The sequence below is a fragment of the Dermatophagoides farinae genome, chromosome 6 (assembly GCF_024713945.1).
Source record: "Dermatophagoides farinae isolate YC_2012a chromosome 6, ASM2471394v1, whole genome shotgun sequence".
NCBI lineage: Eukaryota > Metazoa > Arthropoda > Arachnida > Sarcoptiformes > Pyroglyphidae > Dermatophagoides > Dermatophagoides farinae.
In genome coordinates this window covers 320,919-337,153 of record NC_134682.1, presented here as the reverse complement: position 1 = coordinate 337,153, position 16,235 = coordinate 320,919, and the positions used below count along the sequence as shown (strand labels likewise).

At 30.8% G+C, this 16,235-nt stretch overlaps 5 protein-coding genes across 6 annotated transcripts; 2 read left to right on the top strand and 3 right to left on the bottom strand.

Moving 5' to 3' along the window:
- Positions 1–67: 67 nt before the first annotated feature.
- Positions 68–1,782, bottom strand: LOC124494350 (uncharacterized). The gene is made up of 2 exons (XM_075732131.1): positions 1,751–1,782; positions 68–1,595 (listed from the first exon to the last, which is right to left on the bottom strand). The coding sequence occupies exon 2, from the start codon at positions 1,452–1,454 to the stop codon at positions 81–83; it is 1,374 nt and encodes a 457-aa protein (XP_075588246.1). The 5' UTR covers positions 1,455–1,595; positions 1,751–1,782; the 3' UTR covers positions 68–80.
- Positions 1,783–3,798: 2,016 nt separating this feature from the next.
- Positions 3,799–7,447, bottom strand: LOC124493405 (transportin-3). Its single transcript, XM_047056488.2, has 5 exons — positions 6,879–7,447; positions 4,893–6,808; positions 4,436–4,825; positions 4,252–4,364; positions 3,799–4,177 (listed from the first exon to the last, which is right to left on the bottom strand). The coding sequence occupies exons 1-5, from the start codon at positions 7,282–7,284 to the stop codon at positions 4,111–4,113; spliced, it is 2,892 nt and encodes a 963-aa protein (XP_046912444.2). The 5' UTR covers positions 7,285–7,447; the 3' UTR covers positions 3,799–4,110.
- A 3,492-nt stretch (positions 7,448–10,939) lies between these two features.
- COX6B (Cytochrome c oxidase subunit 6B) lies at positions 10,940–11,500 on the top strand. Its single transcript, XM_047056490.2, has 3 exons — positions 10,940–11,075; positions 11,139–11,253; positions 11,324–11,500. Exons 1-3 carry the CDS (start codon positions 10,954–10,956, stop codon positions 11,375–11,377), a joined length of 291 nt encoding a protein of 96 aa, XP_046912446.1. The 5' UTR covers positions 10,940–10,953; the 3' UTR covers positions 11,378–11,500.
- LOC124493406 (uncharacterized) lies at positions 11,474–16,223 on the bottom strand. Of its 2 annotated transcripts, none has more exons than XM_047056489.2 (4): positions 12,851–13,240; positions 12,208–12,784; positions 11,776–12,132; positions 11,474–11,692 (listed from the first exon to the last, which is right to left on the bottom strand). In XM_047056489.2, the coding sequence occupies exons 1-4, from the start codon at positions 12,979–12,981 to the stop codon at positions 11,600–11,602; spliced, it is 1,158 nt and encodes a 385-aa protein (XP_046912445.1). In that variant the 5' UTR covers positions 12,982–13,240; the 3' UTR covers positions 11,474–11,599. The 2 variants fall into 2 exon arrangements, 1 of the variants encoding a protein (XP_046912445.1); XR_012832294.1 differs by lacking the exons at positions 11,474–11,692; positions 11,776–12,132 and adding an exon at positions 14,862–16,223 and having other exon boundaries at positions 12,697–12,784; positions 12,851–12,880; positions 13,037–13,254.
- LOC124493259 (uncharacterized) lies at positions 13,888–14,813 on the top strand. The gene has a single exon (XM_047056328.2). The coding sequence runs from the start codon at positions 13,888–13,890 to the stop codon at positions 14,740–14,742; it is 855 nt and encodes a 284-aa protein (XP_046912284.1). The 3' UTR covers positions 14,743–14,813.
- Positions 16,224–16,235: the final 12 nt, after the last annotated feature.

Here is a 16,235-nt window from a genome sequence, read left to right as displayed (position 1 = left end):
TTATCTGTTTCAAAAAAATTCCAGATACAAATTGTTTTGATTTTGTGAAAAAAAGAGAGAGAGAGAGAAACTGGAAATATTTAATATAAGCAAATTTTTTTATAAAACAATAAAATTAGCATAACATCCATTAGAAGTAATTCTAGATATTTATATCTAGTGATGAAGAATAATTGTCCACAATTCAAACCAAAAAGATTATTGGTCATTGTCTGTATGAATAGATTGGATTTAATCACATCCCTTAATGTGATCCATGCATTGAAACGTTTCAATTTTTTCCATGGTGATGATGACGATTCTTGCAGTAATGGTTTCTGTTGTTGTTGAATGCAGAATCGTTGCCAATGTGTTCGTGCATTCCAATTCATAATTAATCGGCTACATTTTTTATTATAAGATGGTGCATATGACACGTGTGTATAAATAATTTTCATATATACAAATGCTGATCCTAACCATAGGATGATCAAGGTATTATTAAGATTCATACGCAATTGTTTACTAACGAATACAGTGCAATCGATAATTGCTGATTTTGCAATCATTTCCACTGCTGCCAGCACCATTTTTATTGTATCATCAAATTTCCATGTTTCCAAATACAGTGTCAAATATTGTCGATGGAAACTTTGCCAAAACAATCTGCGATTTATTGAATTGTTAAAATTCATTTTGTTTCGATTACAACAAAACACATTTTGGGTTGTTTGAAGCATTTTTATAAATTGAATTCGGCCAAATTCAACGATAAACAATAAAAATTTCATGGCCAAAAATAATTGTCCCATCAGATATACTAAACGAAACAGAAGCATTGTCCACAGTTGAAGAAACAAAAGCCATTGGAATGTATTCAATTTACCATCCAAATATAAATAGCCAACATGAATAATGAATAATGCGTAGCCAGATAACATGGTCAATACCGCTAAACGATAAAGTAATGTCGATATTGAATCAATAATTCGATAAAATAAAGTCAAATAGCGACGTAATCGTGGTTCCAATAGATTGTCATCATAATTACGATATTTGATGAACAAATCATTCGATGGAAAATTGTAAGAAGAAATTTTTTTGAACAATTCAAACCATAGATATTCTAATGTCAAAAAAACAACAACTAAATGTATGATTGCCAGATCTAATCGTTGAATATCAAACATCTCTTCGAAATCTTCTAACGACAACGGCAAACCGGCTATGGATTTTGGTCGTTGAATCATGGTAAACATTATGGCTATTAAAATCATTGAATTTGTCGTTATCCAAATACTTGGCTTGATTGTTCGATAACATGTCCATCGTATACGACGCTGTTGATAATCCAGTAAGGAATATTCCAAACGAAACAGATAATATTTTACACATTTGAAAAACTCGTTTATAACATCACCAATGATGATATTCTCTGTTGAAAAATTCTTCATGCTGCCACTAATACCAATCATTCGTGTACTATTTCATTCTATAACACAACATGTCAAATCATCAACTAAAACCAAATTGTGTTCTTTTTATGTCATTTTTTCTTACAAATCACGATCATTAAGATCAGTTCTGTTCTTGTTTCTTGCCTTGATGAAATATCACTATTTCAATTGAAAAAATTCATGTCATTATTGGGGGAACAAATTAAAAAAATTGACAAATGGAAAATTTTATTTCTTGACAATTATAACCATCGTTGCTATGCGAGTTTGTTTTATATACACTAATTAATAATTGAATACACAAGTTACGTTACGTTAATGATCATATTCTTACCATATATCAAAAAACAAAATACAAACAAAAACAATCAAACAATCGTTGTCGTTGTCTTGGTAAAAAAAAATTTGAATTATTGAAGCCATGATATTTAAAAAGTTCATTTATTTTAACAAATAAAAAATGACAAGTTTTGTTTTGCATGAATTCATAAATTTATTATTGGGGAAAAAATGATACAAAAACAAAAGAGAATTCTTCAAAGTTAAATTATAATACAAACAATGGTCGGTTTGAATAATTCAGAATGTTTATTAGTTTATTGATATTGATTAACAACGATTTGATTAAAGAAAACATAAGAAAAAGTGATGTGATCATAATGATTATTGCTGTCTCCTTTCTTGTCTTGTCACAACCACCAATTTATATGCCAGACATAAGTCAAACCACTATGCTTGTCGAGGTGGTCGTAATGCTTTTGAACTTTAATTATTTCTTTCTAGACAAGAAATATTTAAGTTAAGCAAATTTTTTTATAAAACAATAAAATTAGCATAACATCCATTAGAAGTAATTCTAGATATTTATATCTAGTGATGAAGAATATTTGTCCACAGTTCAATCCAAAATGATTATTGGTCATTGTCTGTATGAATAGATTGGATTTAATTCCATCTCTCAATGTGATCCATGCATTGAAACGTTTCAGTTTTTTCCATGACGATGATGACGATTCTTGTAGTAATCGTTGCAGTTGTTGTTGTGTACAGAATCGTTGCCAATGTGTTCGTGCATTCCAATTCATAATTAATCGGCTACAAGTTCGATTATAAGATGGTAAAGATGACACGTGTGAATAGATTATTTTAGGATATAAAAACGCTGATCCTAGGTATAGGATGATCAAGGTATTATTAAGATTTATACTCAATTGGCTATTAACGAATAATGTGCCAACAATAATTGCTGATTTTGCATTCATTTCCACTGTTGCCATTATCATTTTTATTGTATCATCAAATTTCCATATGTCCAAATACAGTGTCAAATATTGTCGATGGAAACTTTGCCAAAACAATCTGCGATTTATTGAATTGTTGAAATTCATTTTGTTTCGATTACAACAAAACACAATTTTGGTTGTTTGAAGCATTTTCATGAATTGAATTCGGCCAAATTCAACGATAAACAATAAAAATTTCATTGCCAAAAATAATTGTCCCATCAGATATACTAAACGAACCAGAAACATTGTCCACAGTTGAAGAAACAAAAGCCATTGGAATGTATTCAATTTACCATCCAAATATAAATAGCCAACATGAATAATGAATAATGCGTAACCAGATAACATTGTCAATGCCGTTAAGCGATAAAATAATGTCGATATTGAATGAATAATTCGATAAAATAAAGTCAAATAACGAAGTAAACGTGGTTCCAATAGATTGTCATCATAATTACGATATTTGATGAACAAATCATTCAGCGGAAAATTGTAAGAAGAAATTTTTTTGAACAATTCAAACCATAGATACTCTAACGTCAAAAAAACAACAAGTAAATGTACGATTGCAATATCTAATCGTTGAATATCAAACATTTCTTCAAAATCTTCAAATGATAACGGCAAACCAGCTATGGATTTTGGTCGTCGAATCGCAGTAAACATTATGGCGATTAAAATCATTGAATTTGTCGTTATCCAAATACTTGGTTCGATTGTTCGATAACAAGTCCATCGTATACGACGCTGTTGATAATCCAGTAAGGAATATTCCAAACGAAACAGATAATATTTTATACACTTGAAACATTCGTTTATAACATCACCAATGATGATATTCTTTGCGGAAAAAGTCTTCATGCTGCCACTAATACCAATCATCTATTCTATAACACTGCATGTCAAATCATCAACTAGAACCAAATTGTTTCTTTATAGAATATCATCATTATCATTAGTTTGACCTTAATGAATATAAAAACACAAACAAAAACAATCAATTAGTCGTTGTTTTTTTGTGAAATATCATTATTTCAATTGAAAAAAAATTGCCAAAACTTGTTCATGAACATGGATTCTATTCAATTCAATTTTATTGATTACACATCACAAATGAAGTGAAAAAAATAATTTCCAAAAGAGAAAAATACAAAATAACTTGAAAAATGACATTATTGTTGTTTTTTATAAATTCAGACCATTCATTATCGGTTGAAAAAATGATACAAAAAAACAATTGACAAAAGCAAAAGAAAATTGTTGAAAATTAAATTATAATATATAATCATCGTTGCCATGTGTGTTTGATATATATACACCAATTAATTAGATTCATACATTACGTTACGTTAATGATCATATTTTTGCCATATCGAAATTGATTATCATCATCGTGAATTGAAAAAACGCTGCAAGTGTCGTATTTCACTGGCCATTTGTTTAGCATTATTGGCACTATATATGAAAAATTTAAATGGAAAAATTGAGACAATCTGATTGAAGCAAAATAACAATGAAAAAAAAAATACCTTCGTAGACTTTCGTAGAAATCTTTCAGTTTATCGTGGCTAATATTATATTTTTCTTTTTGTATTTTTTGATATAAATTTTCCGTTGTATATTGTAGATATTGATCATACAACTGTTTAGTATTAAAAATCAAACAAAACATTATTTTCATTTTTCATGTGTTCATTTGTCCAGAAATCTCACCTGAGCGTAGTTGCATTTAAATGTCCATATTGTGTCCACCATATCCGCTATGAAATAGCTAGGCAATTTAAACATTATTGAATCTATCAATGAAAAAAATATATTTCGACCAAAATCGGTAGCCGCATATTGTGTGGTGACCACTGGATGTTTCAACTTGAAAAATTCAATCAGGAATTTATTTATCGATTCACTTGCTTCTTTTTGTGGCAAATAAAGACACATGATAGCCAAATTGACAATCCCGTTTAATGTTTCAACATTTGTCAAAAATTTTTCCGGTAGATTGGTCATTGTACGTGTACATAAATTGAAATAATCGTCAATCATGTAAGGATTAAGATTGAATGTGTTTTCATTTAGAATATGGAATGTGGTCATTGAAAATGCCTGCAAGCCATTGAAAAAAGAAAACAAAGTAATGAAAAATACGATTTATCAAAAAAAACCACCTTACATTTAGCATTCGAATTAAGCCATCGGCTAAAATCAGATTATTTGGATCGGCAAATTCATCGACCAGAACAGCACCAATATATAAAAGAGAGGAATTGCTTGGAAAATTTTGATACAATGGAACAATATGATCAACGATCGGTTGCAAAAGATAAGATGGTTTCATCGAACGTACAATATGACGAACACAACGTGAACAATGTTCAATCACTTGAGTATCGATTGGTGCAAAATGTACAATAGATTGTTTTAAAAATGGCCATATATTCTCACTAATGTGCGCATGTATCACAGTCGATGTTTTCGTCTTGTCATTGGGACGAAAATTTTTGAATGCAGCATAAATATTATCAATGACTTTTTCCCATTTTAATTTATGTTCTTCTATCGATAATTTTTGATTCAATACAACTTGAATTTTGTCCAGACAATTTTGTAACAATAGTTGAAAAAATGTTTCTTGTTGTTCACATTTTTCAATATTTTCATTAGACAATATGGCTGTACAGCAGGCCATAATCGGTACGCCCAATTCAACACGATCTTCAATTAGTTTATAGATTTGTATTAGATCATTAAATAATTTGGAGATCCAATCATAATCAACAATATTGGTCATAGTACTCAAGACTTGTTTCAAAGCAATGGCAGCTCTAATTGATAATTTTGTTAGCTTCACATGGTTCGTGGTAATAATATTCAATAAAAATATTATAACTGGATGTAAGAAATTTGTATTGTCATTGATCCATTCATTTAATTCAGCAATTAGATCACAACCAGTAGCATAAATCTGTACATGTGGTACTTGTTGTTGTGGTTGTTGTTGTTCTGCGACAGATTGATTCGGTAAATTCAATAGATAATTAATCATTGCAGATAAAACATCATTTTTAAGTGGATTATTGTCATTATCAATATTATCCGTATAGGCGATACAATACATGATGTATAGATGGGCTTCAATAATTTCCCATGAAGTTGTTGTCGAATTGAAATTTTCCATAACATTCATCGAGATGGTATAATTGACCCAATCAATGCAAATGGCGATTTCTTGTATTAATTCATGAATTTGTGATCGATAATCGTAGACATCAGATTTTTCATCAACAATAATTTCTGAATCAACTTCTAAACGACAAAGACGTGATAAAGATGTGAACAGATGATTATAGTATGGAGCAAATTTTGCATAATCATGTTTACGAAGAATTTCGGAAAAATTATACCAAAAACTGAATGTAATTTCCACCACTTCAAATTCATAATGTCCAACACATTTAAGAATCAGTTGCATGATTTTCAAATCAATTTGATCATAAATCAAAAATTCAATGATTGAATTGCCCAATTCAACAAAAATTCTTGCCAAATCCATCAACTTTGAAGAATCTTCTACAGCCAATGCATTATCATAGCTCGTTTCCAATGCATAAACCATTTCAATGACTTGAACACGTAGATCGGAAAAATTACTATGTGCTTCACATTGATAAATCACTTTGCAGAAAGCATCCGATGCTTTCTCATGTGTTTCTATGGAACAATCAGGATTTTTTAGAAATTCAAAAATTATCGTCAACATCTGACGAACCAAATCCACGTGATCATTTTTGGCAAAATTTACCCAGGATTCAAAACAAGATAAACATTTTTGACTGATAAATTCCTGTACAGCAGTATCATTACATGTACGTAACTCTTGAAAACAGGAAATTAACAATTGAATGACCATTGAAAAATTATTTGACATATACTGTTCAAGTTGATCACGTCGTGCTCTGGGCAGCTTAAATATTGGCCGACTTTCATCATATTCTTGAGCGATACATGTGAGAATTTCAATAAATGTACCTTTTGTTAATTTTTGTGAAAGCTCTTCGAATGCATGTTTCCAATTTTCATTTATATAAACTATAATATAACGATATGAAAATTAAAATTATCATAGCAATTTATTTTACAAAAAAAACTTTCAACTTACAAATATACGTCAAAGAGAGACAAAGTTGTGTTTCAATTGGCTTCACATTCATATTGATCAAATGATTGATAAGCGAATCTTTTAATGAATCATAACTTTCCACTGGTAATTCAGTATATGATTGTAATATTTTCGTTTTCAATGTTTGTGCAGCAAAATAACATGATTGATAATCAATTTTTTTAATCAATAATTGATCAGATATTTTCCATGCAAACACGGATCTTTGCAGCGCTTCTAGCCATTTAGATGCCCATTCTTTACATTCTTCTTGTTCATACATTGCTTTGATTAGAGAATATACTTGTTCCAAATCGGGCATTTCAGTTATGGTAAAGACAGCATTTGGTTGATTATTATTATTGCTGCTGTTGTTGTTGTTGTTGGATAATATTGATTGGCTCATTTTGTTTTTGGTTTTCAGAAGTGCTTAAATAAATCACAATTATAACGAAATAATGAATTTTAAATAATTAGATATCTGAAAGAAGAATTCAAAGTAAAGTTAAAACGATCATGAAAAGAAACGAATTGAATATATATACATTTCACACATGCATGCTCATGATGTTTTTCATTTTCATCGGCAAATCCCATTCATAAACGACGTGTGTGTATAAAACAAATTTCAACAAAAAAATCGGAAACCGGCTTCATTTTTACAATTTCAAAATTTTCTCCATCTTCCAGTGATTTTGTTTTGTTTTTTTTTCGTCAATTGATTTGACGATTTGTCACCAAAAAAAACCAAACAACATTTTGTTTTGCATAATCGATAATTACGTAATACGCTATAGCGTTAGGCTCAATTACAAGGATTGAATTGCCTGAAAATTGTTGCAAATAATTAGACTGTATATTATAATACAGGTATGATTGTCATGATTTTTGTTTGTTTGCTATTTTGTAATATTCAACGAAATGAACTTTATCTTTAGTGTTTCCGATGGTGGTGGTGGTGGTGTGTAAATGGCTCATTTTTTCACACACACACACACACACACAAAATCACATCAAGGTCGCACGAAAATCACCCAAAAATAAAACCATCTATTGTTTTGAATTCCATGCTGACCAACAAACAAACGAACGAACAAACGAAAAAGAAATTAATTTGATTTGTCCACCATTTTCAATTATGTCTTTGTTTTATTTCTTCCTTCTTCTTCACTACGAATTATACTTCCGAAATTGAATGAGTGAATGAATAAATGACAAAAAAAAAACATGTAATTTTTCGTCAAAATTTCAAAGCCAAAAAATTTTTTTTCTCATACAAAAGACACCGGATATTAAACCACACAGACTCATAAATGTCCATTGTAATAATAATAATATAATGTTCTCATCAAATCCACATTGTCACACGATTTTTTTTACACATATCAAATCCAAGTGTTTGTGTTGCTTTTCATAGCTGTAATGTGTCAAAAATGTATTCAAGCTTGAAACACGAACAAAAAATGATTGGTTGTTTGCAAAAAAAAAAAAAAAAAAAAAAAAAAATGAAAACTTTCATCAATACCAAGTGTCACCCATTCAGTTTATTTGTTTCAACTTCACAATTGAATCGATTGTGATTTCCTGATCTTGATGATGATGATGATGATGAGATTTGATTTTGATTAATCATTTTTTTTCAATCCACCGGTTTATTCATCATAATTATTTTAAATTTAATTGATTTGAAATTTAAATTATCAGTTGTGTGTGTGAAAAAAATAATTTTTTTTTGTTTGTTGAATTAAGCAACTCCCGGATCTAATCAAATGTATGTAATGATCAGTAAAATTTTCTCGACCGAATCGAAATCAAAAAAAAAAAATGATTCGGAAGAAAAGAGAGAGAGAGAGAAATGAATTAAAATGATGGCGAAAGCGATTGTTGTTGTCATTACAATTGTAGCAGCCTTTTTTTAAAATTTTTTCTTCTTAAAATTTCTGTTTTTGAACCACCGGAAATCAGGTAGAGGTCGAGTTGCATTTGTTTTTAGTTTATTTTGTATTTCTAAATTTTTTTTTGTCGTATTGAAAAGAGAAACGGATTACACACACACACACACACACAAACACCAAGCCATTGTCTTCGAAATTTTTAATATTTTTTTTCCTCAATTTCACCGATGATAATAAATTTTTTCTGTTTTCATTATGTTTTCACTACATTTAAATCTAGCAGTTTCAAATCGAAAGATTGTCATTTGATTTTGAGCTTTCAATTTGGAATCATCCAACACACACACACACAGACACAAATACAGAAAAAAAAAACAAAATACATCAAACTTCGAACATCGATCAACATTTAGTCAGTGTGTGTGTGTGTGTGTTGTGTGTGTGTGTGTGACGTGAAGTGATTGTTTTTCATTGTGAAAATATTGTGTATTCAGGTTCATTCATCACATTTTTTTTTGAAAAACTCATATTCACAATCCACCATCATCATGCCAAATCTATGTGGTTTACTATTGTGTTTATTGTTTGTGTTTGCATTGAATATCATCAACATTTATGCTCAAAATGAATTTGATTTTGGAAATCTTGGTGATGGCTTTGGTGGTGGAGGTGGCGGTGGTGGTGGTGGCGGACCAGCAGGATTAGGTGGCCTTGGAAATATCCTTGGTGGTGGTGGACCTAGTGGCGGCGGTTTTCAAGGTGGTGGTCCCGGTGGCCTTGGATTTGGTCTCGATGGTGGTCGTGGTGGTGGCGGCGGCGGCAATGTTCTCCAACAATTGGGTGGTCTTGGTCAACAAGGTGGATTCGGCCAAGGATTGGGTCAAGGATTAGGTCTTGGTCAACAAGGTGGTGGTGGTGGTTTTGATCTTGGAAATCTTGGGCTCGGTAATCTTGGCTTAGGAAATCTAGGCGGCGGTGGAGGCGATGGACTTGGTCTCGGTGATCTTGGCTTAGGAAATCTAGGCGGAGGTGGGGGTGGGGGTGGCGGTCTTGGTGATATTGGTGGTCTCGGCGGACTTGGAGATATCGGTGGTTTTGATCCGATCGGATTAGTTGGCTAAATAAACGACGAATGAATCGAATAAATCGAACCGGAATATCCAATCATTGTCAATGGTGACATGAGTAGCCGGCCATATAATTTATTCAGAATATTTTTTTACAATTTGTTAAAATACTCAAATAATGCTCATGTTTAAAATTGAAAACAAAACAAACACCATTTCCCATCCATCAATTTTCAATTTTCCCATATTCATATGTGAACCAGTTTTATTATTATTTTTCTCACCAAAACTATTATAATACACAGACAGACAAACACAAATACAGAGAACATCCATGACAACAATAGCATCCATCAGTCATGAAGATGATGATAAAAATAAATAAAAATAGTTGTAAATAGCCTAATATATCTGTGAAGAGAACTTGTTTTGAAAAGATGATAGTTTGACCTAATTCACCAATAGTGACCAAGTCCGGTTAAAATGAAACCTTGTTTTTCATTTCATTTCTTTCTCATCTTTCATTCGTATCGAACAACAGGTTTCGGGGCTTTCTTTTTTTTCACAAAATTCTGCAATCAAAATGAAGATTCTTGCATCTGTAATCAAATTGGTAAGTTTTTTTTTGAATGTTTAAAAACTTGATGATTTTCAAAGTGAAAAGTCTCACCATAAATAGACATGTATCTTTTCGATTATCATCAATCAATTGGCCAATGTTGACGCTGATTCTGGCGATTTAGTAACACCTTGGACACCATATCGAACACGAACTAAAGCACCACCACATTTTGTCTTGTATGATTTGTTTAATCTTCCGAAAGGCGAAGTGGTCGGTGGTCAATATATTCGAAGATGTTTTACATGCGATATGCCACGATTATTCAAAGCTAAACATTGAATGATGATGATGATGATTTAATTTGTATGAAAAAATAAAAAAAAATTCAAAATTTCTATACATTGTATATGAACAGCTCAATTTAGTCATCATTTTTTGTGTGTTTTGATTGACCTCAACGTTAAATCGAGAACGATTTATTTTCAATCGAATTTTTGTTTTGTTGTTCATTTTCTTGATCAATTATTCTTACCGCTATTAATTCCATCACCATGAATGTTGTTGAAATTGAAATTAAAGGAAACGAGGGTGTGGTTAAAAACCCTGAAATGTTAAAAGGACGAGGACAAACCGTACCGTATGATCCTCGATTTCCAAACACAAATCAAACAAGGTATTTGATTTGATAATGATTCACATTTCATTCGATAAATCATTTCATTTTCAATCATCATAGAAACTGCTATCAAAATTATTTGGATTTTTTCCGTTGCCAGAAAGTGAAAGGTGAAGATTATGAACCATGTTCTTGGTATAAATTTGCCTTTCATGAATTATGCCCACCAGCTTGGGTATGTATAAAATTATGAACCAATTTTGTTTTTTTAATCTGAAACTGAACATTTCAATTTTCAAATCTAGATTGAAAAATGGGACGAACAACGTGCAAAAGGCATCTTTCCTGGTCGTATCTAATTCCACACACACCTCCCATCATTATGTGTTATGGATATGAATATCATTGTAGATTGTTTTGCAAAATTTATTTGAAAATAAAAAAGTAAAAATAAATTTGAGATTAAAATAATTTTTATTTTATTTATTATTCTTGTTTTGCAAAAATTTTGAAGCAATGCATCAAGGTTTTGTTTGTTTGTTTTTTTGGTCTAGTTTGTAGGGACATTAAAATTTTAATTTTTAGTTCATTTGTTCCATGAGTAATTCTTGAAATGAAATGTCAAAATGAGATATTTGTTCCAAAACTTCATCGTTAGTGGTGAATAAAATTGTCTAAAAGTTTTGGGAGAGAGAGAGAGAAAAATCAAATTAATTTTGTTTTGTTTTGTTTTGCCTGTCCCATAATATCATCATACATCACCGAAATTCTCCAATGTACCAGTAAGATCGCCACAAGCTTTTGCAATCTCACCACAGAATATTGTTTGTTCATCCAGTTTGACTTTGGCGTATTTAACACCACGATATGAATGAATACGTGATTTATTATAATTCCATATACGAATCAACGCAATTGTTGTCGGTTTCTCGAAACGAAACACAATTGTTACTGGTAATCCATCATTGTTTCCCTGATTATGATGTGATTGGCGATGATTATCAAATCGACATTGCCATATATGTGAATCATCATGTGTTCGATAAACATTATCGATTAATTTATATAAATCATTATTCTGTTGTCTGCGATTTTCATCATTGTCCAAAAATACCTAAATAAATCCATTTAGAAAATAATAAAATAAAATTAGCCATGATGTGGCAAAAAAAAATTTGAATTTAGAGACATTTTCAATCGGTGGACGATTGCCAAATTGATCCAATATTTCAATTCCATTGAGACCGATGAAATTTTGATCACCCCAATTTTCCATTAATATTAGACTTAATTCAATACCCGTAGGCATTTCCGGAATGATACAATCCTCTTCAACAACAATGTTTTTGGTCATTTCATCCAATTTTAAATTTTCAATAGATTTAAATGTGGCCGATGTGAATGAGAAATTATCATTATCATCATCATCATCATCATGCGTATCTATGATAGCCAATGATTTATTCAAAGTTTTTCTCATGTCTTCTGCATTGATTGATTGTTGTTGACAATGGTCTTTGGTCATTGCGTCATGATGATGATTAGTGGACAATGTGATTGAATCATCATTTTTAGCAACATCTTCAAACAAAGATTCATTTTTCGAATATTTTAAATCAGCAATATCACTCATTCTACGTTTTTGACACAATTCTTCGAACCACTTTGGTCGATTTATTGTTGTTGTAATATTGTTATCGGTCGATGGTCTAGATTTATTATTACGCAATGATGGATGTATGTCGTGATGAAAATCCAACAACCACCTGCGAATGAATATATGAGACAAATCAGATTTAGAAAACGAAAAATTTAATCATTTTTTTTCTAACCTAGGAACTTGTTGTTGTTGATTTTGTTGTCTATTGTTTTCAACATGATCACCATCAAAGTCGGTAGTGGTGATAATTATATTGGATTGTTCGTGTCCGTGTACAAATCCCATTGACGATGAGAAAGGCATATCATTCACAAATTGTCACCAGATAACAAAAAAAAAAATTCACCATTCGACTTACCATTCGGTAATGACATCAAACTCGAGACATTTTATCCATCTGAAATCGTACACAATAGACTAAATTAAGCAGGTAATAATAATGTTTGAGAATATAATATTTATTGGTTTCGTTGAAATGAATTATTCTTCTGTTTATTGTGTGTAGTTGCGGCGGTGTTGTTCTCCCTTGGAAACCATTTTGTTGTTTCTATGATTCTTTCGAATGACGACATTTATCTGGATAAAAAAACAAGTCAATAAAAAAAACGGTAGTTTTTTCTTTCATACGACAATCATTCAAATTGTTCATTGGACAGCCTAGGTTAATGACATTGTTTTGTTTTGCATGCACATAAACATCCAAGAACCAGGAACTGAATTTAGAAATGCAAAAATTATGTATGCGCGCACGATTGAATTGGCAAAAAAAAAATTTTATGTTTCCGAGGTAAAAATAAAAATAAAAAGAAGAAGAAGAAGAGATACATTATTTTATTCTTGGTTCATTTTGTTTATTTGTCGTCATAGTCATATCTAAAAACGAAGTAATAATCATAATCACGGTATTATAATCAATTTTTTTTTTCTTCTTCACTGGAGTCTAATTTTTATTGATCCACTTTATCAATCGATTTGTCCCAGGAGAAATAGGATTAGAGATTTTTATTTTCTGCATAGTTAATATAAACAGTAGCAATTAATTTTAAAATCAATGCAATTGATCTATAGTGTAGATCTACAGGATCATCATTATCATTATCACATGAAATGGAAAAAAAGTGGGCAACAAAATCCAGGATGAATGAGAGAAAGATATAAAAAAAAATGATGATGATCTCAATTGACGTTTTTTTTTGGTGAAAAAGCATAATGACATCAAGAATAATTGATCATTTTGAATCAATTCAAAGACAAATGGGCTCGTTTGAAACCTATATAGACGATGAAATTATCGATATTGAAACGAAAACTATTCATAATGAATTATCCAATCATATCAATGTTCTCACATGTACAATTGATCATTATAATAATCCACATCGTAATTATCCACAAATTCGATCCAATTCTGGTTCAAAATGGCAATGTAGTGGCCGATATAAACCTGAAATGGGATTAGGTCCTTTTAAAAAATTATTCAATTTGAATCATCATTCCGATGAGAACCAGGATGATGAAAATGATTATTATCAATTTGCAGCCACTAATAATAACATTGACGATCTCTACCACCACAGCAACATCAACGAGAACAACAACGTATATCCAACAATCGAACAAACGGATTATTTAAATCAAATTTACGATAAACAAAATAATCCAACATCGAGTATTGCAACAAATTCTTTCGAAATTGATCATAATAACAATGTTTTTGATGATATGAATTACGAATTTCAGAATCAAACTCACTATGATAATGTTGTGGTGCCATCATTTTCAGATTTTCCATACAACGAACAACAAACTCAAAACTCATCGATTGATCATTATGGTATTGATGCAAATCAAATGCAATTCGACAATTTACAACAACATTCAACAACTCAAAATTATTATGATTATCTAATCCCACCTCAAGAATTCTCTGGAACAACAACAATGATGATGACAAACAATGTATATGATGTGGATGGAATCGATTTTGATTGCTTTCCACCACTACCACCACCACCACCACCACCAACAATTACAACAATGGCAGTATCTTATTACACAGAATAGTTAATAATGATTCACATTTTTAATTTGAAAATAAATGAAATAATCGATAGTAAAAAAAAGTATAATGTGCATATATGTTTTAAAATATTCTGAAACAACAAAAAGAATTGACAATTTACCGACGTCCTCTCTGATGATGATGATGATGATGATAATGATGATGATAGAATTGTTCCCATAAACGTGGATATTTATTTTGTGCTATGAATGTTTCAAAACTATAAAAATTAAATGTAAATTGTGCAAGTAAGGCAAAAAGTATAGGACCATTTCTTATATTGAGTGCACGAAAATTGCCTATCTCTTCAATCGATGGCGGTGGTTGATCTTCATCGACAACAATAACGGAAAATAGTGGTTTATGGTTTTGTTTTTTATTTGCTTGCGATTGGTAAATATTGAAATCAATATTCAACATGGATTTCGAATCATGATTATCAAAACAGATTGGTGCATATTGTTGAATCGATCGAAATAGACTGTCAGTGTCAAAAATAGAACCCAACGGTATTAATGGTTTATGTTTCTCACTATACAATGGTCGAATTAATTGTGATAATTGTGCTGGTCTTGCTGCTTTTTTAACACAATATAAATATGAACTGGTCGATGACGAGGATGACGATTCATCATCAAGATCATCTTTTGATTTAAAATGTTGTATCAATTCTTTGTCCATTTTATTCAATTTGGAAATATTTTCCATCTGCAATGGTTGAATACTTGTGATAATTGCAAAATTATCGTTACTAGTGGACGAATTTCCATTATTTGATGTAATGATTTTTTTCGATTCGATTTCTTGATCATCGTCGATCATTGATCTTTTGATACCTTGTGATTTTGGTTCTTTCTTATTTTCAATTTCAGAATTTTCTGGTTTCGAAACAATTTGTTGAACAACAAAGAATCCAATTCGTGATAATGTAGAGAAAATTTTATAAAGCTTAACATCACGATTATCCTGTAGTAATAATTCATAAGCATCTTCTATGCTGAGCAGAATATTCTGATAATAAATGGCCAATGATCGACATTCAAATAGGAATAATGCTTCGAATGGTGTTAAACATCGAGCATTTGGCGTATATTGTTTCAAATAATCTTTACCATTGATTTGTACAACACGTTTTTCTGAATTCCAATCACCTTTAGTAACATTTTTCTTATCCACCAATACGGATAAATCATTACGTATTTTTGAATATTTTCCATTCAATTGTTCAAGTAGAGCATTGAAATCAATTTCTTTTTCTTCATCATCAAGCTCTTGATTCAATTGTTCGTCATCATTATCGGATACATCGGATTTATCATCATTAGGCACACGAACATAGAAGAAATCACGTTCATTCTGATTTGATTTGGATTCGTCGGTCGTCTCAATTTCCATGGTTAATTTCATTCAAATTCGATTGAAAATTTTTCATTGAAAAAAAATCTGCCATAAAAAACAATCCAGCATGGATTGTAAATCGAGCATAGATGGCGAC